At 39.5% G+C, this 16287-nt stretch overlaps 1 protein-coding gene across 1 annotated transcript in view; it reads right to left on the bottom strand.

The window, feature by feature from the left end:
* Window positions 1-16076, bottom strand: part of GNAT2 (G protein subunit alpha transducin 2) — a 96899-nt gene extending 80823 nt beyond the window's left edge. The window contains exon 1 of the mRNA XM_089681189.1: window positions 15389-16076. Within this exon, the coding sequence (XP_089537315.1) occupies window positions 15389-15506 (118 nt within the window). The 5' untranslated portion in view covers window positions 15507-16076. The remainder of the gene's footprint in view (window positions 1-15388) is intronic.
* Between the last annotated feature and the right edge of the window lie 211 nt (window positions 16077-16287).

Here is a 16287-nt window from a genome sequence, read left to right on the forward strand (position 1 = left end):
CAAGACCATTCAAATTAATAGGAGTAGGCTAGAAATAACTGAAATACAATGTAGAAATAAATATATGATTTTGAATTTTGACCATAGATATGCTTTTAAGTAGTCATAGATTCAGCTTATAGATTTTTAAATATTTTAATATTTATTAAAAGAATAATGCCTGGTCTAACAGAGTACAATAGAATGATCAAAGATAATCTGATGACTGTGTGCCAAGCAAGACAGATTATACTATGTGGCAAATCAAAGGAGTAACTCGTTCATGATTTACATTTCTTGGGTAAAAGTCATTCTGTTACAGCTCAGCTGGATGAGGGTACAAGGACTTAACCTAATGTACCAACAAATGCAACCACCAGTATGAGCATGCAGTCACTACAATGTCTGTATTCAACCTCAAACACTCTCATTTCCAGAAAGCACTGCAATAGATAATTGCTAGGGATCCTAAGGCATTCTTGCAGTTATTTGAGCAGCAGGCTGAGAGAGAAGCTGCAGAACATTGGGCTATGGCTAAGAGGGAGGCTACAGAGCACCCCAAAAATAGAAGTTTCCATTAGGCATGATTTGGAGATACGCTTCAGCAACAGCAAAGAGATCAGTCTCTCAATGTCCTTGAGCACTGGGAAGCACCTTGGGCAAATTGCCACTCATGGATAGGGACAGTGACAATATTACTTATTTGCTATCATTGAAGAAAATGTATTGTCAGTACCACTTGCAACAGACCCAAAGGCCCCCAGTATCTGAAATCAGGGCTGAGATGAAAAACAGTGGAGACTATGTGGAATTGCTGTCTGAGAAGAATGATGATTATAAGACCATAACTTCAAAGTGTGCATTGACACCAGAAATATACCATAAGAAATTCAGATCACTTCTGAAAGGACCTTCAGACTCTTATACGGGTGGGGTAAGTTGCCGGACCCTCTGGACATACCAAGGTACTCTTGAAATGTGGGGGTGTGGCATCTGATAACACTGTTCAACAAATTTTTATTTTTTGCCAGTTTTGGAAACAAAAGGATCCATTTCTTAATGAATTTCACATTCTGAGTTCAAATATAACAATGAAATTTGTCAATTGGCTCTAGTTTTTCTGTAAACGGAAAGTTTTCTACTATAGGCGTAATGACTACATAATGCACAATAATTATATAGATAGATGTCTTTCCACAAATATAAAGCAAGTGATATTGACTACATAACAAAGCCTAAATGGCATAATATATTGCATAGGATTACCAAGAAAAATTATAGCCATAAGCTAAGTTGAATCATTTTAATACTTAGGATTCTCACTAGTTTTGTCTTCAGTTTGTGTCGGTTTTGCTTCTCTTGGCTTTTCTCTTGTATTCGAGGAAAGGGCTATCTCTTACAACTGCACGTGACTACACGCTTCAGGTTCTTCCTCACTTGACTCAACCACGAAGGATTCTGGTGCTTTAGGAATTGGTAGCCCCTCTCCATGAGGAACTGGACGTATTGCCGATGGAATATTTGGATAGTGCACAGATAACTTTTTCTTCTTATTTAGCCCTTTTACAATTGGAGGCACCATACAAAAGTAACAATTACTAACATGATCTGTTGGCTCTCTCCAAATCATTGGCACAGCGAAAGGCATAGATGCCTTTTTTCCATTCAACCATTGCTCCAGTGCCGTCCCACAAGAACTGCAGCATATATGTGGTGCCCAGCTCTTGTCCTGGTCTCCTATCTTGCAGCCAAAATACAAGTTGTAGGCTTTCTTAATCATTCCTGTTATCCTCCTTTTTTGTGAGATAAAAGTTATTTCACCGCAGATATAGCAGAAATTATCTGCTTTATTCACACAAGTTCGAGGCATTACTGAGTAGCCTATATAAGCATAAAACGAAATGTAAAGACGCTGTCGAACTACAATCAGCTACAGATACTGCAGCTTTTATGCAGTGAAGTGATGCAATTAAAGGCTAATATTGCATCATCTCAGTATACATGCAATTTTCTATTGGTCACCAGTATCAATTGCGCAATATGCAGCTGAAGTTGCATCATAATTTTGAATGGCTTACGTCATTAGATGGGTGAATATATCATGGAAACTAGAGCCAATCAACATTTTTTAGGGTCATTTTCGTTTTCAGCACCCCAAAATTATGTAAGATTAGCTAATTTTATGCCCAAAACTTTTTACCTGTTGAACAGTGTAATCTTGAAGATGGACACAGGGAAGGAAGTGGGTTGCAGATACACAGTTCTCTCTTTGAAGGAGATGGGGACAGAGTAATCACCTTTAATGTACAATGTATACTCTGCATTATCCCAAAGCAGTGGAATGGTACCTATAACACCTTTCCTTGTTCAGAACCCAGTGGACTCAAGTTTCCGCCAACCCTCAGCTGCTGTTCCCATTTACCAAGGGACAGCCAGCTACATTTAAGCACTGTAAGCAGACCAAACTTTGAAGAAGCTCAGAAGACTGGCTTCCAGCACTTCTTCAAACTTGCTGGAAGTGAAAGAAAAAGTGAGAGGCAGTGAGAAAGAAATAATCAAAAGGCAGTTCACTGTACCCAATACGTGTATGAAACACTTGAAGTTGATGCACAGCCCCTAGCAGGTCACTTGGAAATCACTAAGACCTAAGCCCGAGCGATGCAGATTTTTTTCTGACCTAACATGCTTATCAACATAGTCAACTACTGCGAGTCCTGTGTTATCTACTAGCAGGTTGGCAAGGTAGGAAATGTTCACAGGGCCTGTAACTGAAACTTTTACTAAAGGTAGCTATGAATATCATTGGGCCACTAGTCATCCCCAGCAGTTCAGGCAAATGATACATCTTGACAGTAGTGGAATATCGCAACCAGTACCTAGAAGTAAGGCATGGTCAGCGCTTAGGACAGACAAAATCACTGATGCTCTGATGGGAATCTTTATGAGAGTGGAATTCCCTGCAATGCTTCTTAGTTATTGAGGCTTGCAGTCAGTTTTCCAACCAGATGCAAGCTCTCTGTAGGAAAATTCAAGCAATGAAAATCATGGCTAGTCCTTTCCACCCACAAACTGTCAGCAAATCAATGGGATTTTGAAAAAATGTTGAGGACATTTGTGTAGTTGCAGGGTAAGGTTTAGGAAAAATAACTGCTTCACCTGTTTACCTGCAGGGAGGAACCCCTGGAGTCCAAAGGCTTTTCAAATTGGGAAGGCAAGTCAGATGATCCTTAGACTTAATCTAAGAGACTTGGGATGACAAGATTGCTGGTCTTGGGGTTTCTGTAATGGATTATACTGAGGTTCCAAGACAAAATGGAGACAAAGATTGGGATGATAGAGAATCACATGACACAGGAGCAGGTGAAGCAAAAATTCGGGTACAGCCACAATGCCAGACAAAGAACATAAGTATAATGTTGGTCAGAAGGAATATGTTCTACTCCCTATGTCGCATAATAAATTGCGGGCAGCATGGAAAGGGCAATATCCATTCTCAAAGTGTCTGAATGACACCACTAATGTAGTAAGATTGGGAGCAGGGGCGGACTGACCATTTGGAAACTCGGGCACTGCCCGAGGGCCCGGGGTCAGTAGGGGGCCCCATGAGATGCCCCTGGTACCTTTCTCATAGGCTTTTTTGAGTTTGGGTAAGGACACAGGGGCCCCATGATCCCCTATTGCCCGGGGGCCCCATGAGTTGTCAGTCCGCCCCTGCTTGGGAGATAGAAATAGAAGACAAAAAGCATGATAAAGGCACACTATAAAAGAACAGCATATGCCAGTTTGCAGCCAGCCTGAATAGGAAGAGACAGACCCACTGTTTGACTTGTTAGTGGACACTCAAGAGTTGGGAGTACACTTCAAGATTAATTCACACCTCTCTCCCCCACAGGAAGCTCAGCTTCTAAAAGTACTAGTGGCACACACTGTGACTGTTTCACATTGAAACCAGGGAGGACAAACATTGCAGTCAACAAACTAGTCATAGGGGGTGCATCCTCATTTTAATCCGTCTGCCTACTGCATTTTTTTGGAGGTACAAGCAAACATAAAGAAGGAGATCGAGCAGATGCAGCAGTTAGGAGTCAGTCAGAATTTACAAAGAGCTTTGGCCTCACGAGTAGTTCTGGAGCCCAGAAAGGATCTGCATTTGCTACAGCAAGCTGAGAGCCATCACCACTGCTGATATGTACCTCATGCCCAAGGACAATGAGCTGCTGGACTATTCGGGGACCACCCACTATCTAACAATCGCGGACTTGAGTAGAGGGTACTAGCAAGCAGACATGGGGAAAAAAAAAATCACCTTTCATTAACCCTTCTTATTCTTATTATTCAAGTTCACAGTAGTGTCATTTGGGATAATGAATGCACCAGCCACCTTTAAGGAGGCCAGTTCACAGGTCCTGAATAAACTGTAAGCTGACAATCTGATCATCAAACCCAGTAACTGTCAGATAAGCATGACAAAAGTCTAATACTTGGGACACCAGATAGGAGGAGGCACCCTGAGCCCTGAGACAGGGAAGGTGAAGGCCATCAAGGCTTGTCCTACCCCCAAACCATGAAGCAGTTTATATCATTCTTGGAGACAGCTGGCTAGTTTAGGAAATTTGTGCACAACTATAGTGCTTTGGCCAAGACCTTAAATGGCTTACCAAGAAGAACCAGCATAAGCTGGAATCCTGGACACAGGTCTACGAGAAGGTCTTCTAAGCTTTAAGGGAGCACCGGCCAGTGCCCCTGTACTACAAGCTCTGGATTGTACCTGTCAGTTTTTAGTACAAACCAATGTTTCTACCTATGGCTTATGCAGGCCATAGACTGTTCGTTTATCGGCTGATTTTTCGTCTTAAAAATGAAACATTGTTCGTTCTGTAATCTGATGTTGCCACCAATGATTTCGAAAATCAGCCATTTTTCACAAATTTTACAGCATGACAGATAAAGGAAATGAGGAGGAACTGCGAAAATCGGCTGATGCCATTGCCCCACTAACTGTGTGAAAATTAGCCGATTATTCTTTCGGACGAAAAATCGGCAATAAACGAACTGTCTATGGCCTGCATTAGGCATGGTAATGAGTCAGATACACTATATTTCTAAAAGTATTGGAACACCCCTACAAATCATTGGATTCAGGTGTTCCAATCACCTCCATGGCCACAGGTGTATAAAAATCAAGCACCTTGGCATGCAGACTGTTTTTACAAACATTTGTGAAAGAATGGGTCGCTCTCAGGAGCTCATTGGATTTAAGCATATTACTGTAATAGGTTGCCACCTGTGCAATAAGTCCATCTGTGAAATTTCCTTGCTACTAAATATTCCACGGTCAACTGTTAGTGGTACTATAACAAAGTGGAAGCAACTGGGAACAACAAAAACTCAGTCACCAAGTGACAGGCCACATAAAATGACAGAGCAGGGTTAGCACATGCTGATGTGCACAGTGCGCAGAAGTCGCCAACTGTCTGCAGAGTCAACACTTTAAAGACCTCCAAACTCCATGTGGCCTCCAGATTAGCGCAACAGTGCGTAGAATGGAATGGGTTTCCATGGCCAAGCAGCTGTATCCAAGCCTTACATCACCAAGTGCAATGCAAAGTGTCGGATGCAGTGCTGTAAAGCACGCTGCCACTGGACTCTGAGCAGAGTGGAGTGATGAATCATGCTTCTCTGTCTGGAAATCTGATGGATATGTCTGGGTATGGCGGTCGCCAGGAAAACGGTACTTGTCTGACTACACTATGCCAAGTGTAAAGTTTGGTGGAGGGGAGATAATGGTGTAGGGTTGTTTTTCAGGGGTTGAGCTTGGCCTCTTAGTTTCAGTGAAGTGAACTTCACTGGAGTCCTGACCTCAACCTGATACAACAGCATGCTCCCAACTTTGTGGGAACAGTTTGGGGATGGCCCCTTCCTGTTCCAACATGACTGCGCACCAGTGCACAAAGCAAAGTCCATAAAGACATGGATGAGTGAGTTTGGGGTGGAAGAACTCGATTGGCCTGCACAGAGTCCTGACCTTGACCCAATAGAACACCTTTGGGATGAATTAGTGCGGAGACTGAGAGCCAGGCCTTATCATCCGACATCAGTGCCTGACCTCACAAATGCACTTCTAGAAGAATGGTCAAACATTCCCATAGACACACTCCTAAACCTTGTGGACAGCCTTCCCAGAAGAGTTGAAGCTGTTGTAGCTACAAAGGGAGGACCAACTTAATATTGAACCCTATAGACTAAGACTGGGATGCCATTAAAGTTCATGTGTGTGTAAAGGAAGGTATCCCGACTCCCAATACTTTTGGCAATATTGTCTAGCTCAGCAAGGCAGTAGGAGGTAGAGTATGTCACTATTAAGAATGCCTTGCGAATGTGTGGTCACAACAGAAAATGTATGACTGCAGCTTTACAGAGATTAAACTGTGTTGCTGAGGAAAACGGTAAGCTATTCTATTGAAGTTTGATTCACCAGCAATGTGATTTCTCCATTAAACACAAAAAAGGAATTAACCATAGCAATGCAGAAGACAGATTCTCTCGGCAAAAAGAACCAGTGGACATTGGTTGTAATGGAAAGGAACTTGTTATATCTTCTATGCTAATGAGCTGATGATAATGAGGTTTGATGAACCCCAAACTGTGTGGAGAGAATAGGGTAGTACTGAACACCATGGCTCCCTTGTTTTTGCCAGAACTCACAAATTGGTAACAAAACAGTCAGATTTAAATCTTATGACTGTGCTAGTAATTCAGGGAAAGTGACACATTTGACAAACCAAAGTCCAGCTTAAGGCACATTTTACAAAAACAGATATCAAAAACCTCCACTATCTAGGGTCTGTAAAGGGCTTCCAATGAAGCCCTGTTGTAATTGGTATGTTGTTAACAATATATATCTGTCAGATTGGGAGTAGGGCCCTTAGCTGACGTACAGCTGAACTGAACAGAATTAGGTTTCATAAAACCTCCATAATTCTTACCCTCATAAAAAGTGGTTGTACCAATGTATAAGAAGATACCAACCAGTTTGACAGCAAACACATCTATATTACAAGGTCCAGAAGACTAATTAGACACATCTGAGCTCCAAAAAAAGATGCATCCAATCTATATTACAGCACTATTTTGTGGTACAGTTTATTGAAGCCCCAACTAGAAATGATGCCCTGCTAGACCTGTTAACCTCAAACCACACATAGCTTATTACAAATGTTCATATGAAAGACCTGATTTAATTTAATTTAGGTTGTAAACAAGCACATACTGCAAAGATAAAAACACTTAACCAAAGATCAGTGCTGAGGGCTGCACTCAAAAACTAAGACTGGGAAGGAATATTGTCATTAAATAACATAGAACAGAAATGGAAATATTTAAAATCGACTGTGTGCAAGCAGACCACAAAATATTCCCATAGGTAATATGTTACCAATGGATTGATGCAAGGCCAATGTGATGCCTATATTTAAAAAGCAAAATCAAATTCTTTACCATGTAACTACAGACCTTTAAGCATAATGTTTATGGTCAGGAATATACTCGAGAGCTTAATAAAGGAATACATAGAAGTGTTTTCGCTAGAAAACAAGTGGGGCTTCAACCAGCATGCATATATACAATAAACTCAGTGCAAACTTTTTTACTTTAACCCCTTCACGCCGGCCGCACACAAATGTGCGGCCTCCCGGTGTCTGGGCCTAGACGTCGAGTGGTCGTACATTTTCATTCATGTAACAAAAAACATATGTGCTGAGAGCGTACGCCCTGCGCGCTCCCAGCACACGTGTGGTACTCACGGAAAGGACCTTTCCCGATCATGTGACCGCCATGACGATGTGTCACGGCGGTCACATGATCCCTGAACCACGCCCCACCCGCCCCGCCTCCCGGCGTCTGAAACTCTTAAAGGGCCGGGAGGCACCGGCGGGAAGGGGTTAAGGTCATTGCAAAAAACAAGGGTCTCTCTTTGTAGGAAAAGAAGTTTAACATCTGCAGTTGAAAGGCTTCTTTGCAGTAAGAGCTGTGAAGATGTGGAATAGACTCCCTCAGGAGCTAGTTCTAGCAAGCTCACTTGATTGTTAAAAAACAAAACTGGAAGCATTCCTAAATGCACAGAATATAGTACATAGCTAATAACATTACTTAGTAATACCACCAGAGATTATTGATCCAGGAAATATTTGATGGCCTAGGGCAGGGGTGTCAAACTCTCTTCCTCCAGACATAAAGAGTGCCCCCTTGTCCTCTGTGATGACCTAAGGGTGAATAACTCTACACTGAGTTCACTATATGAACCACTGATGTATTTATACATGTTGATCATGTCCCCCCCCTTAATCTCCTCTTCTCAAGAGAGAATAAATTCAGTTCCTCTAATCTTTCCTCATAGCTAAGCTCCTCCAGATCAGTTTTGGTTGCCCTTCTTTGCATTTTCTCCAGTTCCCCAATGTTCTTTTTGTGAATTGGTACCCAAAACTGAACTGCATATTCCAGATGAAGTCTTACTAATGATTTGTACAGGGGTAAAATGATATATCTCTCTTTGGAGTCTATACCTCTTATAATACAAGAGAGGATTTTACTTGCCTTAAAAACCGCTGCTAAGTTTATGATCCACCAGAACTCCCAGATCCTTCTCCGCCATTGATTCCCCCAGTTGGACTCCCCCTAGTATGCATAATGCATTCATATTCTTAGCCCCCACCAACATTAAACCTCATTTGACACATAGTTGCCCAATTAAACAGTGTGTTGAGGTCGGCTTGCAAGTTGGAGTCATCCTGTAAGGACGTTGCTTGTAAGCTGTTGTGGAACTACAAATCTCATGAGACATTGCAAGGCTAACAGTTAGAAGCATGGCTCCCAAAGGGGCATGATGAGGCTTGTAGTTTCTCAACAGCTGGAGGGCCGCAGTTTGACACCTGTGGCCTAGGGGATCTGGAAGGAATTTTTTTTCACTGTTTTTTTTCACAGAAATTTAGACCTTGCCTACTAACTAGGTATAGAGAGGTTTTCAGTTTATTTATATTTTTGTTATTGGTTAAACTCAATTAAATTGTATCTTTTTTCAACCCGTGTATCTATATCATATTTGGTATCCAACAAATTGTAATTTCAATCTTTTAAATAATATGTTGGTTGTCAGATTGGGAAATCTTGTCATATGAAAAAAATACATGTACCAAGGATAGTTGGCAGTAAAGATGTGTTCAGAAAAGTATTATAAAATGCACCAGTACACCAGAACCCTCAGACCCTGCAAGTGATCAGATTCTGCATATAACTAGACATACTGTATTTTCACTTATATGTTTTTCACTTATTTAAAAATTGTTAAGCTAAATCTCTGAATGTTTTACCTAAAAATTAAATCACTTTGCCTCTGGGAAGAGCTACTATAGCGAACTTTCATGTTACGCTGTCTGGGCATGGCAGAAATTGATACAGCAAATGCTGTGAGTGGTGTTTTTTTCTGTTAAAACACGTGGTGGTGACTACAGTGTGTGTGTTTGTTTGAGAGACACCCAGTATATCAGGTTTGGTATCTAACAAATCATAGTTTAATTCTGTTAAATAATATTTTGGTTGACGGATTGTGAAACCTTGTCACACGGAAATATAAATGTGCCCAGGATAATAGGCAGTAAGGGTGTGTCTGCTGGAGCAGCTTGAGATATTCCAGCACACCTTCACAACAATCCCTAGGACCCTTTGATTGGGTGGATTTGGATATGCAGCACCTCCCTTATGGGTAACAAAAGTCTCCTACAATTTTCACCTAGATCACTTGACCTACTATCAAAACTACTAAAAATATTAGGAGACAGAGGCAAATGACTCTGACATATCAGATTGTACTCGCACTGCAAGTGATCTGAAGTCCAGCCTAGGTGACAACCATGGCTTCCTCCATAGATACACTGGAACTGTAAGTATAGTCACCCAGGGACAGGAAGTGCTTTTTTGGATGATAACCAGGTAAAAAAGAAAGCTAATGCAGCCACCTCATCTAAGGACTGGGATGCAACAAAACATTAAATATATGTTTTTGAGTTTGGATACCCATTATTACAGCTCTTCAGTGTTTCAAAAAGCTGCACAAAACGGGTCTCCCTTTGCTGCTTTTTGTGTATTTCAGTATGAAACAGACAGAATTAGATGTGACTTTTGTCTCAGCTAAGAAACTAGGGGAGGGCTGTCTCTCAGCATATCAATGGAGGAGCTTTGTTTACATCCCTTCACTTTAGTAAATCCTATTTCATATAATCAAACATCAATATATTTTTCTTTGATATAGCTATGAAGTAACATCATGATGCTATTGCATAAATGTCAATAAAAACTGTTTTTTTTTTATTAAAACAGATACGTTATATTGCTACATAAACATTATTTTTCAAAAGAAAATATCTGTTTATTATTGTCATGTTTTGGATATATTCTCAAAGCAGTCACATATATTGGATTCCACATATTTTAAAATGACTATTAATTATTATGAATGTATGTCTACAGGCTTGGAAAAATCAGTATGTAAATGGGTACAACACTGGCTAAAAGATCGTATTCAGAGAGTAGTGGTTAATGATTCATACTCTGAACGGTCTAGGGTCATCAGTGGTGTACCCCAAGGTTCAGTGTTGGGACCCTTACGTTTTAATATATTTATAAATGATATAGGGTCTGGGATTAAAAATACAATTTCAGTCTTTGCAGATGACACCAAGCTGTGCAGTGGAATAATGTCCTTACAGGATGCCTCCAATTTATAAGCCAACCTCAATGCACTGTTTAATTGGGCAACTATGTGGCAAATGAGGTTTAATGTTGATAAATGTAAGGTTATGCACTTGGGAGCTAAGAATATGCATGCATCATACATACTAGGGGGGGTACAACTGGAGGAATCAATGGTGGAGAAGGATCTGGGAGTTCTGGTAGATCACAAGTTTAATAATGACATGCAATGCCAAGCTGTGGTTTCTAAAGCGAGCAAAATCCTCTGTTGTATTAAAAGAGGTATAGACTCCAGAGAGAGAGAGATATCATTTTACCCCTGTACAAATCATTAGTAACACCTCATCTGGAATATGCAGTTCAGTTTTGGGCACCAATTCACAAAAAGAGCATTGGAGAACTGGAGAAAGTACAGAGAAGGGCAACTAAACTGATACGAGGCATGGAGGAGCTCAGCTATGAGGAAAGATTAGAGGAACTGAATTTATTCTCTCTTGAGAAGAGGAGATTAAGGGGGAAATGATCAACATGTATAAATACATCAGTGATTCATATAGTGCACTCGGTGTAGAGTTATTCACCCTGAGGTCATTATAAAGGACAAGGGGGCACACTACGTCTGGAGAAAAAGAAATTTAATCTCCAAATACGGAAAGGTTTCTTCACAGTAAGAGCTGTGAAAATGTGGAATAGACTCCCTCAAGAGTTGCTTCTGGCCAGCTTAGTGCATTGCTTTAAAAAAGGGTTGGATTCTTTCCTAGCTATTATTATTATTATAATATAATTGGTTACTAACATTTATAGGTACAATTGATACAGGGAATACCCGATTGCCTCTCGGGGGATCAGGAAGGAATTTCTTCCCCTGCAGGAGAAAATTGGATCATGCTTTGCTGGTTTTTTTTGCCTTCCTCTGGATCAACTGTGGGTATAGGATTATAACTTTTTTTTCTTTGGTTGAACTGGATGGACTTTTTTCAGCCAGACTAACTATGTAACTATATGTAACTATGTACAGTTGTGCTCAAAAGTTTGCACACCCTGGCAGAAATTGTGCAATTTTGGCATTGATATTGAAAATATGACTGATCATGCCAAAAAATACTTTATTGAAGGATGATGAGCATATGAAGCCATTTATTATTAAATAGTTATTTTGCTCCTTTTTAAATCATAATGATAACAGAAATCACCCAAATGGCCATGGTCAAAAGTTTACATACCCTGGAATGTTTGGCCTTGGTACAGACACACACGGGTTAAAATGCCAATTAGAGGTTAATGTCCCACATCTGTGGCTTTTTAAATTGCAATTAGTGTCAGTGTATAAATAGTCAATGAGTTTGTTAGCTCTTACGTGGAAGCACTAACTAGGCTAGATACGGAGCCATGGGGATCAGAAAAGAACTGTCAAAAGTCTTGAGTAACAAGTTAATGGGACTTTATAAAGATGGAAAATGACATAAAAAGATGTCCAAAGCCTAATAATAAATGGCTTTATATGCTCATCATCCTTCAATAAAAGAGCATTTTTTGGCATGATCAGTCATATTTTCAATATCAATGCCAAAATTTCACAATTTCTGCCAGGGTATGCAAATTTTTGAGCAAAACTGTATGTATATTTAAAGTGGTTTTAAAGGCTGAAGGTTTTCTATTCATTAAGGTAAAAACCCTTCAGTGTGCACATCACCCCCAGCTCCCCTAATACTTTCCTGCTGCTGTCAATCCCAGCCAGTGAGTAGAGGCGTGGCTGAGACGTGCTCTCTGTGTTCTATAGATGGACAGAGACGGCTCGGCAGTGAGTACACATGAGTGTCCCCAGAGCAAGCAGCTTCCTCCAGGGGCACTCAGAGAGGGAAGAAGCCAGGAGAGGTGGGCCCGAGAAGAGGAACCATTGCACAGAGCAGGTAAGTATGACATGTTTGTTATTTTAAAAACAAAAAATGTGAAAATATAGTGTCACTTTAAGATCTAACTAGTAGTCATTTGTCTGTCCAAATGATCACACTGCTAGGCCACACTGATATTAGTACTTCATGGGTGTCTTCCATTTTACGATAAAAGCATGCTCTGTTTGTCACATCTACAGTGTAAGGCAAAAAGGAAACATATTTCTACAATAGGTGTACATCTTCTTGATGTACTGTATCTCTTTAAGTAGACTACCACAAATCCAGTGTGTTTTAAAGATAGTTGATAGCACAGTTCTTTTCTCCTCTGAAATCCAAAGCAGCATTGTAATCCTAATCTGCTGGACTGTAGTATTTAGTTTATCCCCACCACTCTCTGTCCCTTTCTTCATGTATACATTGATTTCTTTCCCAGCATAATAATATTGATGCATTGACTGCTAAGAGCCTGACAACATAGAGTGTAGAGAAAGCATTATTGGGGAATATAGTTCTGGAGTAAATTATTTCCTATTGAATGTTTAGTACCTCCCAGCAGCTTCCCCTGAAATGTAAATGAAAATAAAACAATGAACAGCACAGCACAGATGCCACCAAATATCACTCCAAACCTGTTTGCAGTCAGAGGCAGCAGTGCCTGAGATTTCACACTGCAGATATTCAGAAGTCCTCCTCACATATCAAGTGCACTGCAATTTTTTTTAGGGAAAAAAAGAACTTTCACAATCACTTTAATGAGTGTTGAAGCTTCACTGTGTGTACACAAAGCATAAAGAATACCCAGTCAGGTGCAAGGAAAATAAAAATAAAACACAGCATTTTTGCTTGCAGATGGTTTAACAATGGAAATCAGCAGAGATCCACTGCATTCACGAAGCTCTGGGGAAAATGAGTACAACTGTACTTGTGAAGTACACAGTCTACTGCCTTTACCCTATGTTGTAAAGCTCTGCGCAAACTGTTGGCTCTATATAAAACCTGTATAATAATAATTTTGTACGTCAACTCTTAAATGTCATTACCTAAACTACCCTAATATCAGTCTGCCTATCCCTATTTAAGACACAGCAAGAATTCAGAAGAAATAAAGAGCATATTAGTCATTGAAAATATAGGCTAATTCTACCAAAATGGAAACAATTGATTTTTAAGCAGTCCTGAAATTTACCTATGTGCTTGCGCAGATCTACTGATAACCTATAAATAGCTGCAAACAAACATTCTTGTCTGCTCAAATCTGCCTTTTTTCTGAATATTTTCAGTTTTCTAGACAGCATCTCTGTGATCTAGTGAGAGTATTAAACTCATAATAAAAAAAACTCTAATACTAAAGGCCAGCCTAATCAGCATCACTAGAAGCTTTCAAGGTAGGATCTATAAATTTCAGTAAGTGTGTTACTTGGTATTTTTGTACATTCACTAAAGTTCTTAGGAGAGTACACGTTTAACCATTTTGTGTACTGTACCTAAATAAAATACACTGGCTTCTCCATTCTACCATACAAAATGTGTTGTACTAATATTTATTTACACTGATAATACCACCCAAGTCTTAGTTTTGACTAATAGTTTTTATGATTTATGAAACATAGCTGTATGTACTGTTATGTGGATGCATTATCCTACTATAATATCTAATTTTAAATTTAATTTTGTTGTTTGAGCCACTGGGAGATTTATATGAAGGAGTTAATGTCCTCTAATATGCTCTTGTGCTGCTACTTACTGGCATTACTCATTTGCTAATTGCCCTCAGCAAGCATCAAGCTAATGACTGTCAGATTTGGTTTGTGCTATAGCATGGGATTAGAAGCATTCATAGTAGAGTCCACAATGAAAGCACACATCATAAATCATGATCAACGTTGGGTAAACTACATTATCAATTTTGATTTGCTTATTTTCTAGAACACAAATTAAATAATGAAATTAGTATACTTATATAAATATCCTTAGAACCCCTGTACACTGTTCCAATCCATTGCATTGCTTTACTGCATGCATGTTAGTATACAGGTATTTCCCACACTAACACAGTAAAACCAATGCAAAATGTCTCCATTTGTGATGTGCTGCAACACATTGCACAAAGTGTATTAATGCACATTACCCTGTATTACAAAAATGCATAGGTACACCTTACATACAATCTTTAAAAAATCCAAATTACAACAATATCTCTGATTCTGACATTGACTTTAAGTTTATACAAATAAACACAGTATGTCATATAGACTTTCAACATCAAAACATTATTATATTAATAAATACCGGAAATAATAAAACACACAATTTTATGGAATTACTCAGTGCTCTCCAATGCGAATAAAACTACACTTGTCCTGATCAGGTTTCCTTTTACCCTTCCAAGTAGTCCAGGTCATTCCAGAATATGTATGACTACTCCAAAACTGAGGTTTGACCTGTATACTGCATTAGTATAACCTATTTGTACTACTGACTTATTTTATATTAGTTTGTTTACTAAGGGTAGGTCTCTAGGCCAATCACTGGAGCAACATTGTACTATATTAAATAGCTCTTCATTGAGGTTTGTGCATATACATTTATATTCCACATCCCTGAATTACAGAATACATTTACTTTGACAGATCTCTTCGCAAAATATACAGATTCTAATATAAATGGACCTGTTTGCTGTAAAATATTGACCTTTTTGGTGTCTCCATCATTATCTTCTGTCTCTCCAATACTCTCACACAAGCACGCTCTCATAAACATCTGTTTCTCACCGAGTAGTAATAGTTTCACCGTCTTGGCATCCTTGGCAGCATCTTCCTGCAATTTTTTCTCAAGCTCCTTTGATCTCTTTGCTAGCTCTTTGTCTTCTGCACTTGCACCACTTCCCATCTCTGTGTCTCCACCTTCTGTATCAAGCTCCCCAGTTTCCTCCAGCTCTATGCTATGGGTGTCTGTGCTTCCTTGTCTTCCACTTGTGAGAAATCCACTGAAGTTTTTTTTGCTGTTATTTGATGATTCGATTCCCTTGTGCTGTGTTTATTTATTTTATTACCCTTTTGAGAAAAAAAATCAGATCTCCAGATCTATTGCACCACTGTAATTTTCTTCCCTCGATAGACTTGTTGGTTGGACCCAACTCTTCTCTATGTACAAAATATTTTAGAGTTCACCTTCTGTTCCTGTTCAGCTTTCGTTTTATGGACTTAGCCCTGTACCATTCCTGGAAGATTTCTTTTCACTTGCTCTGGTCTTTCAGTATCCCTCTTGTTCCTTTCTCTGCTCCCTTTTAGATAAGGTTCCTGGGATGAAAGATTTCCAATTATCACCTGACTTGAGAAATCCCATTAGAGGTCTTGAGGCTTAGTGCTAAAGGGAGGGGGTACTGATGTTTCTGGATTGAAAGTTTGAACTAGAATATAACTTTGCTCTTTCAAATCTGTATTCTTGTATACAAATATGGCATTTGGGGCAAAACATAATATCTGAATGCTGAATGAATTAACCAAACATTACTGTAATTTGAATTCACTGTCAATGATCTATTTTAATAGATGCACTCATGCACCATCCTATGCTATTTTAAGTCAATCCTGGTGTTCTCAGGATAAGTGTTATGTCATATGCTATATTAAGTATCATGAGCTTATGAGCAGTAATCCACATTCTGTCT

The sequence above is a fragment of the Staurois parvus genome, unplaced genomic scaffold, assembly GCF_062004578.1.
Source record: "Staurois parvus isolate SC_StPar_1 unplaced genomic scaffold, SC_StPar_1.0 ptg000261l, whole genome shotgun sequence".
Lineage (NCBI taxonomy): Eukaryota > Metazoa > Chordata > Amphibia > Anura > Ranidae > Staurois > Staurois parvus.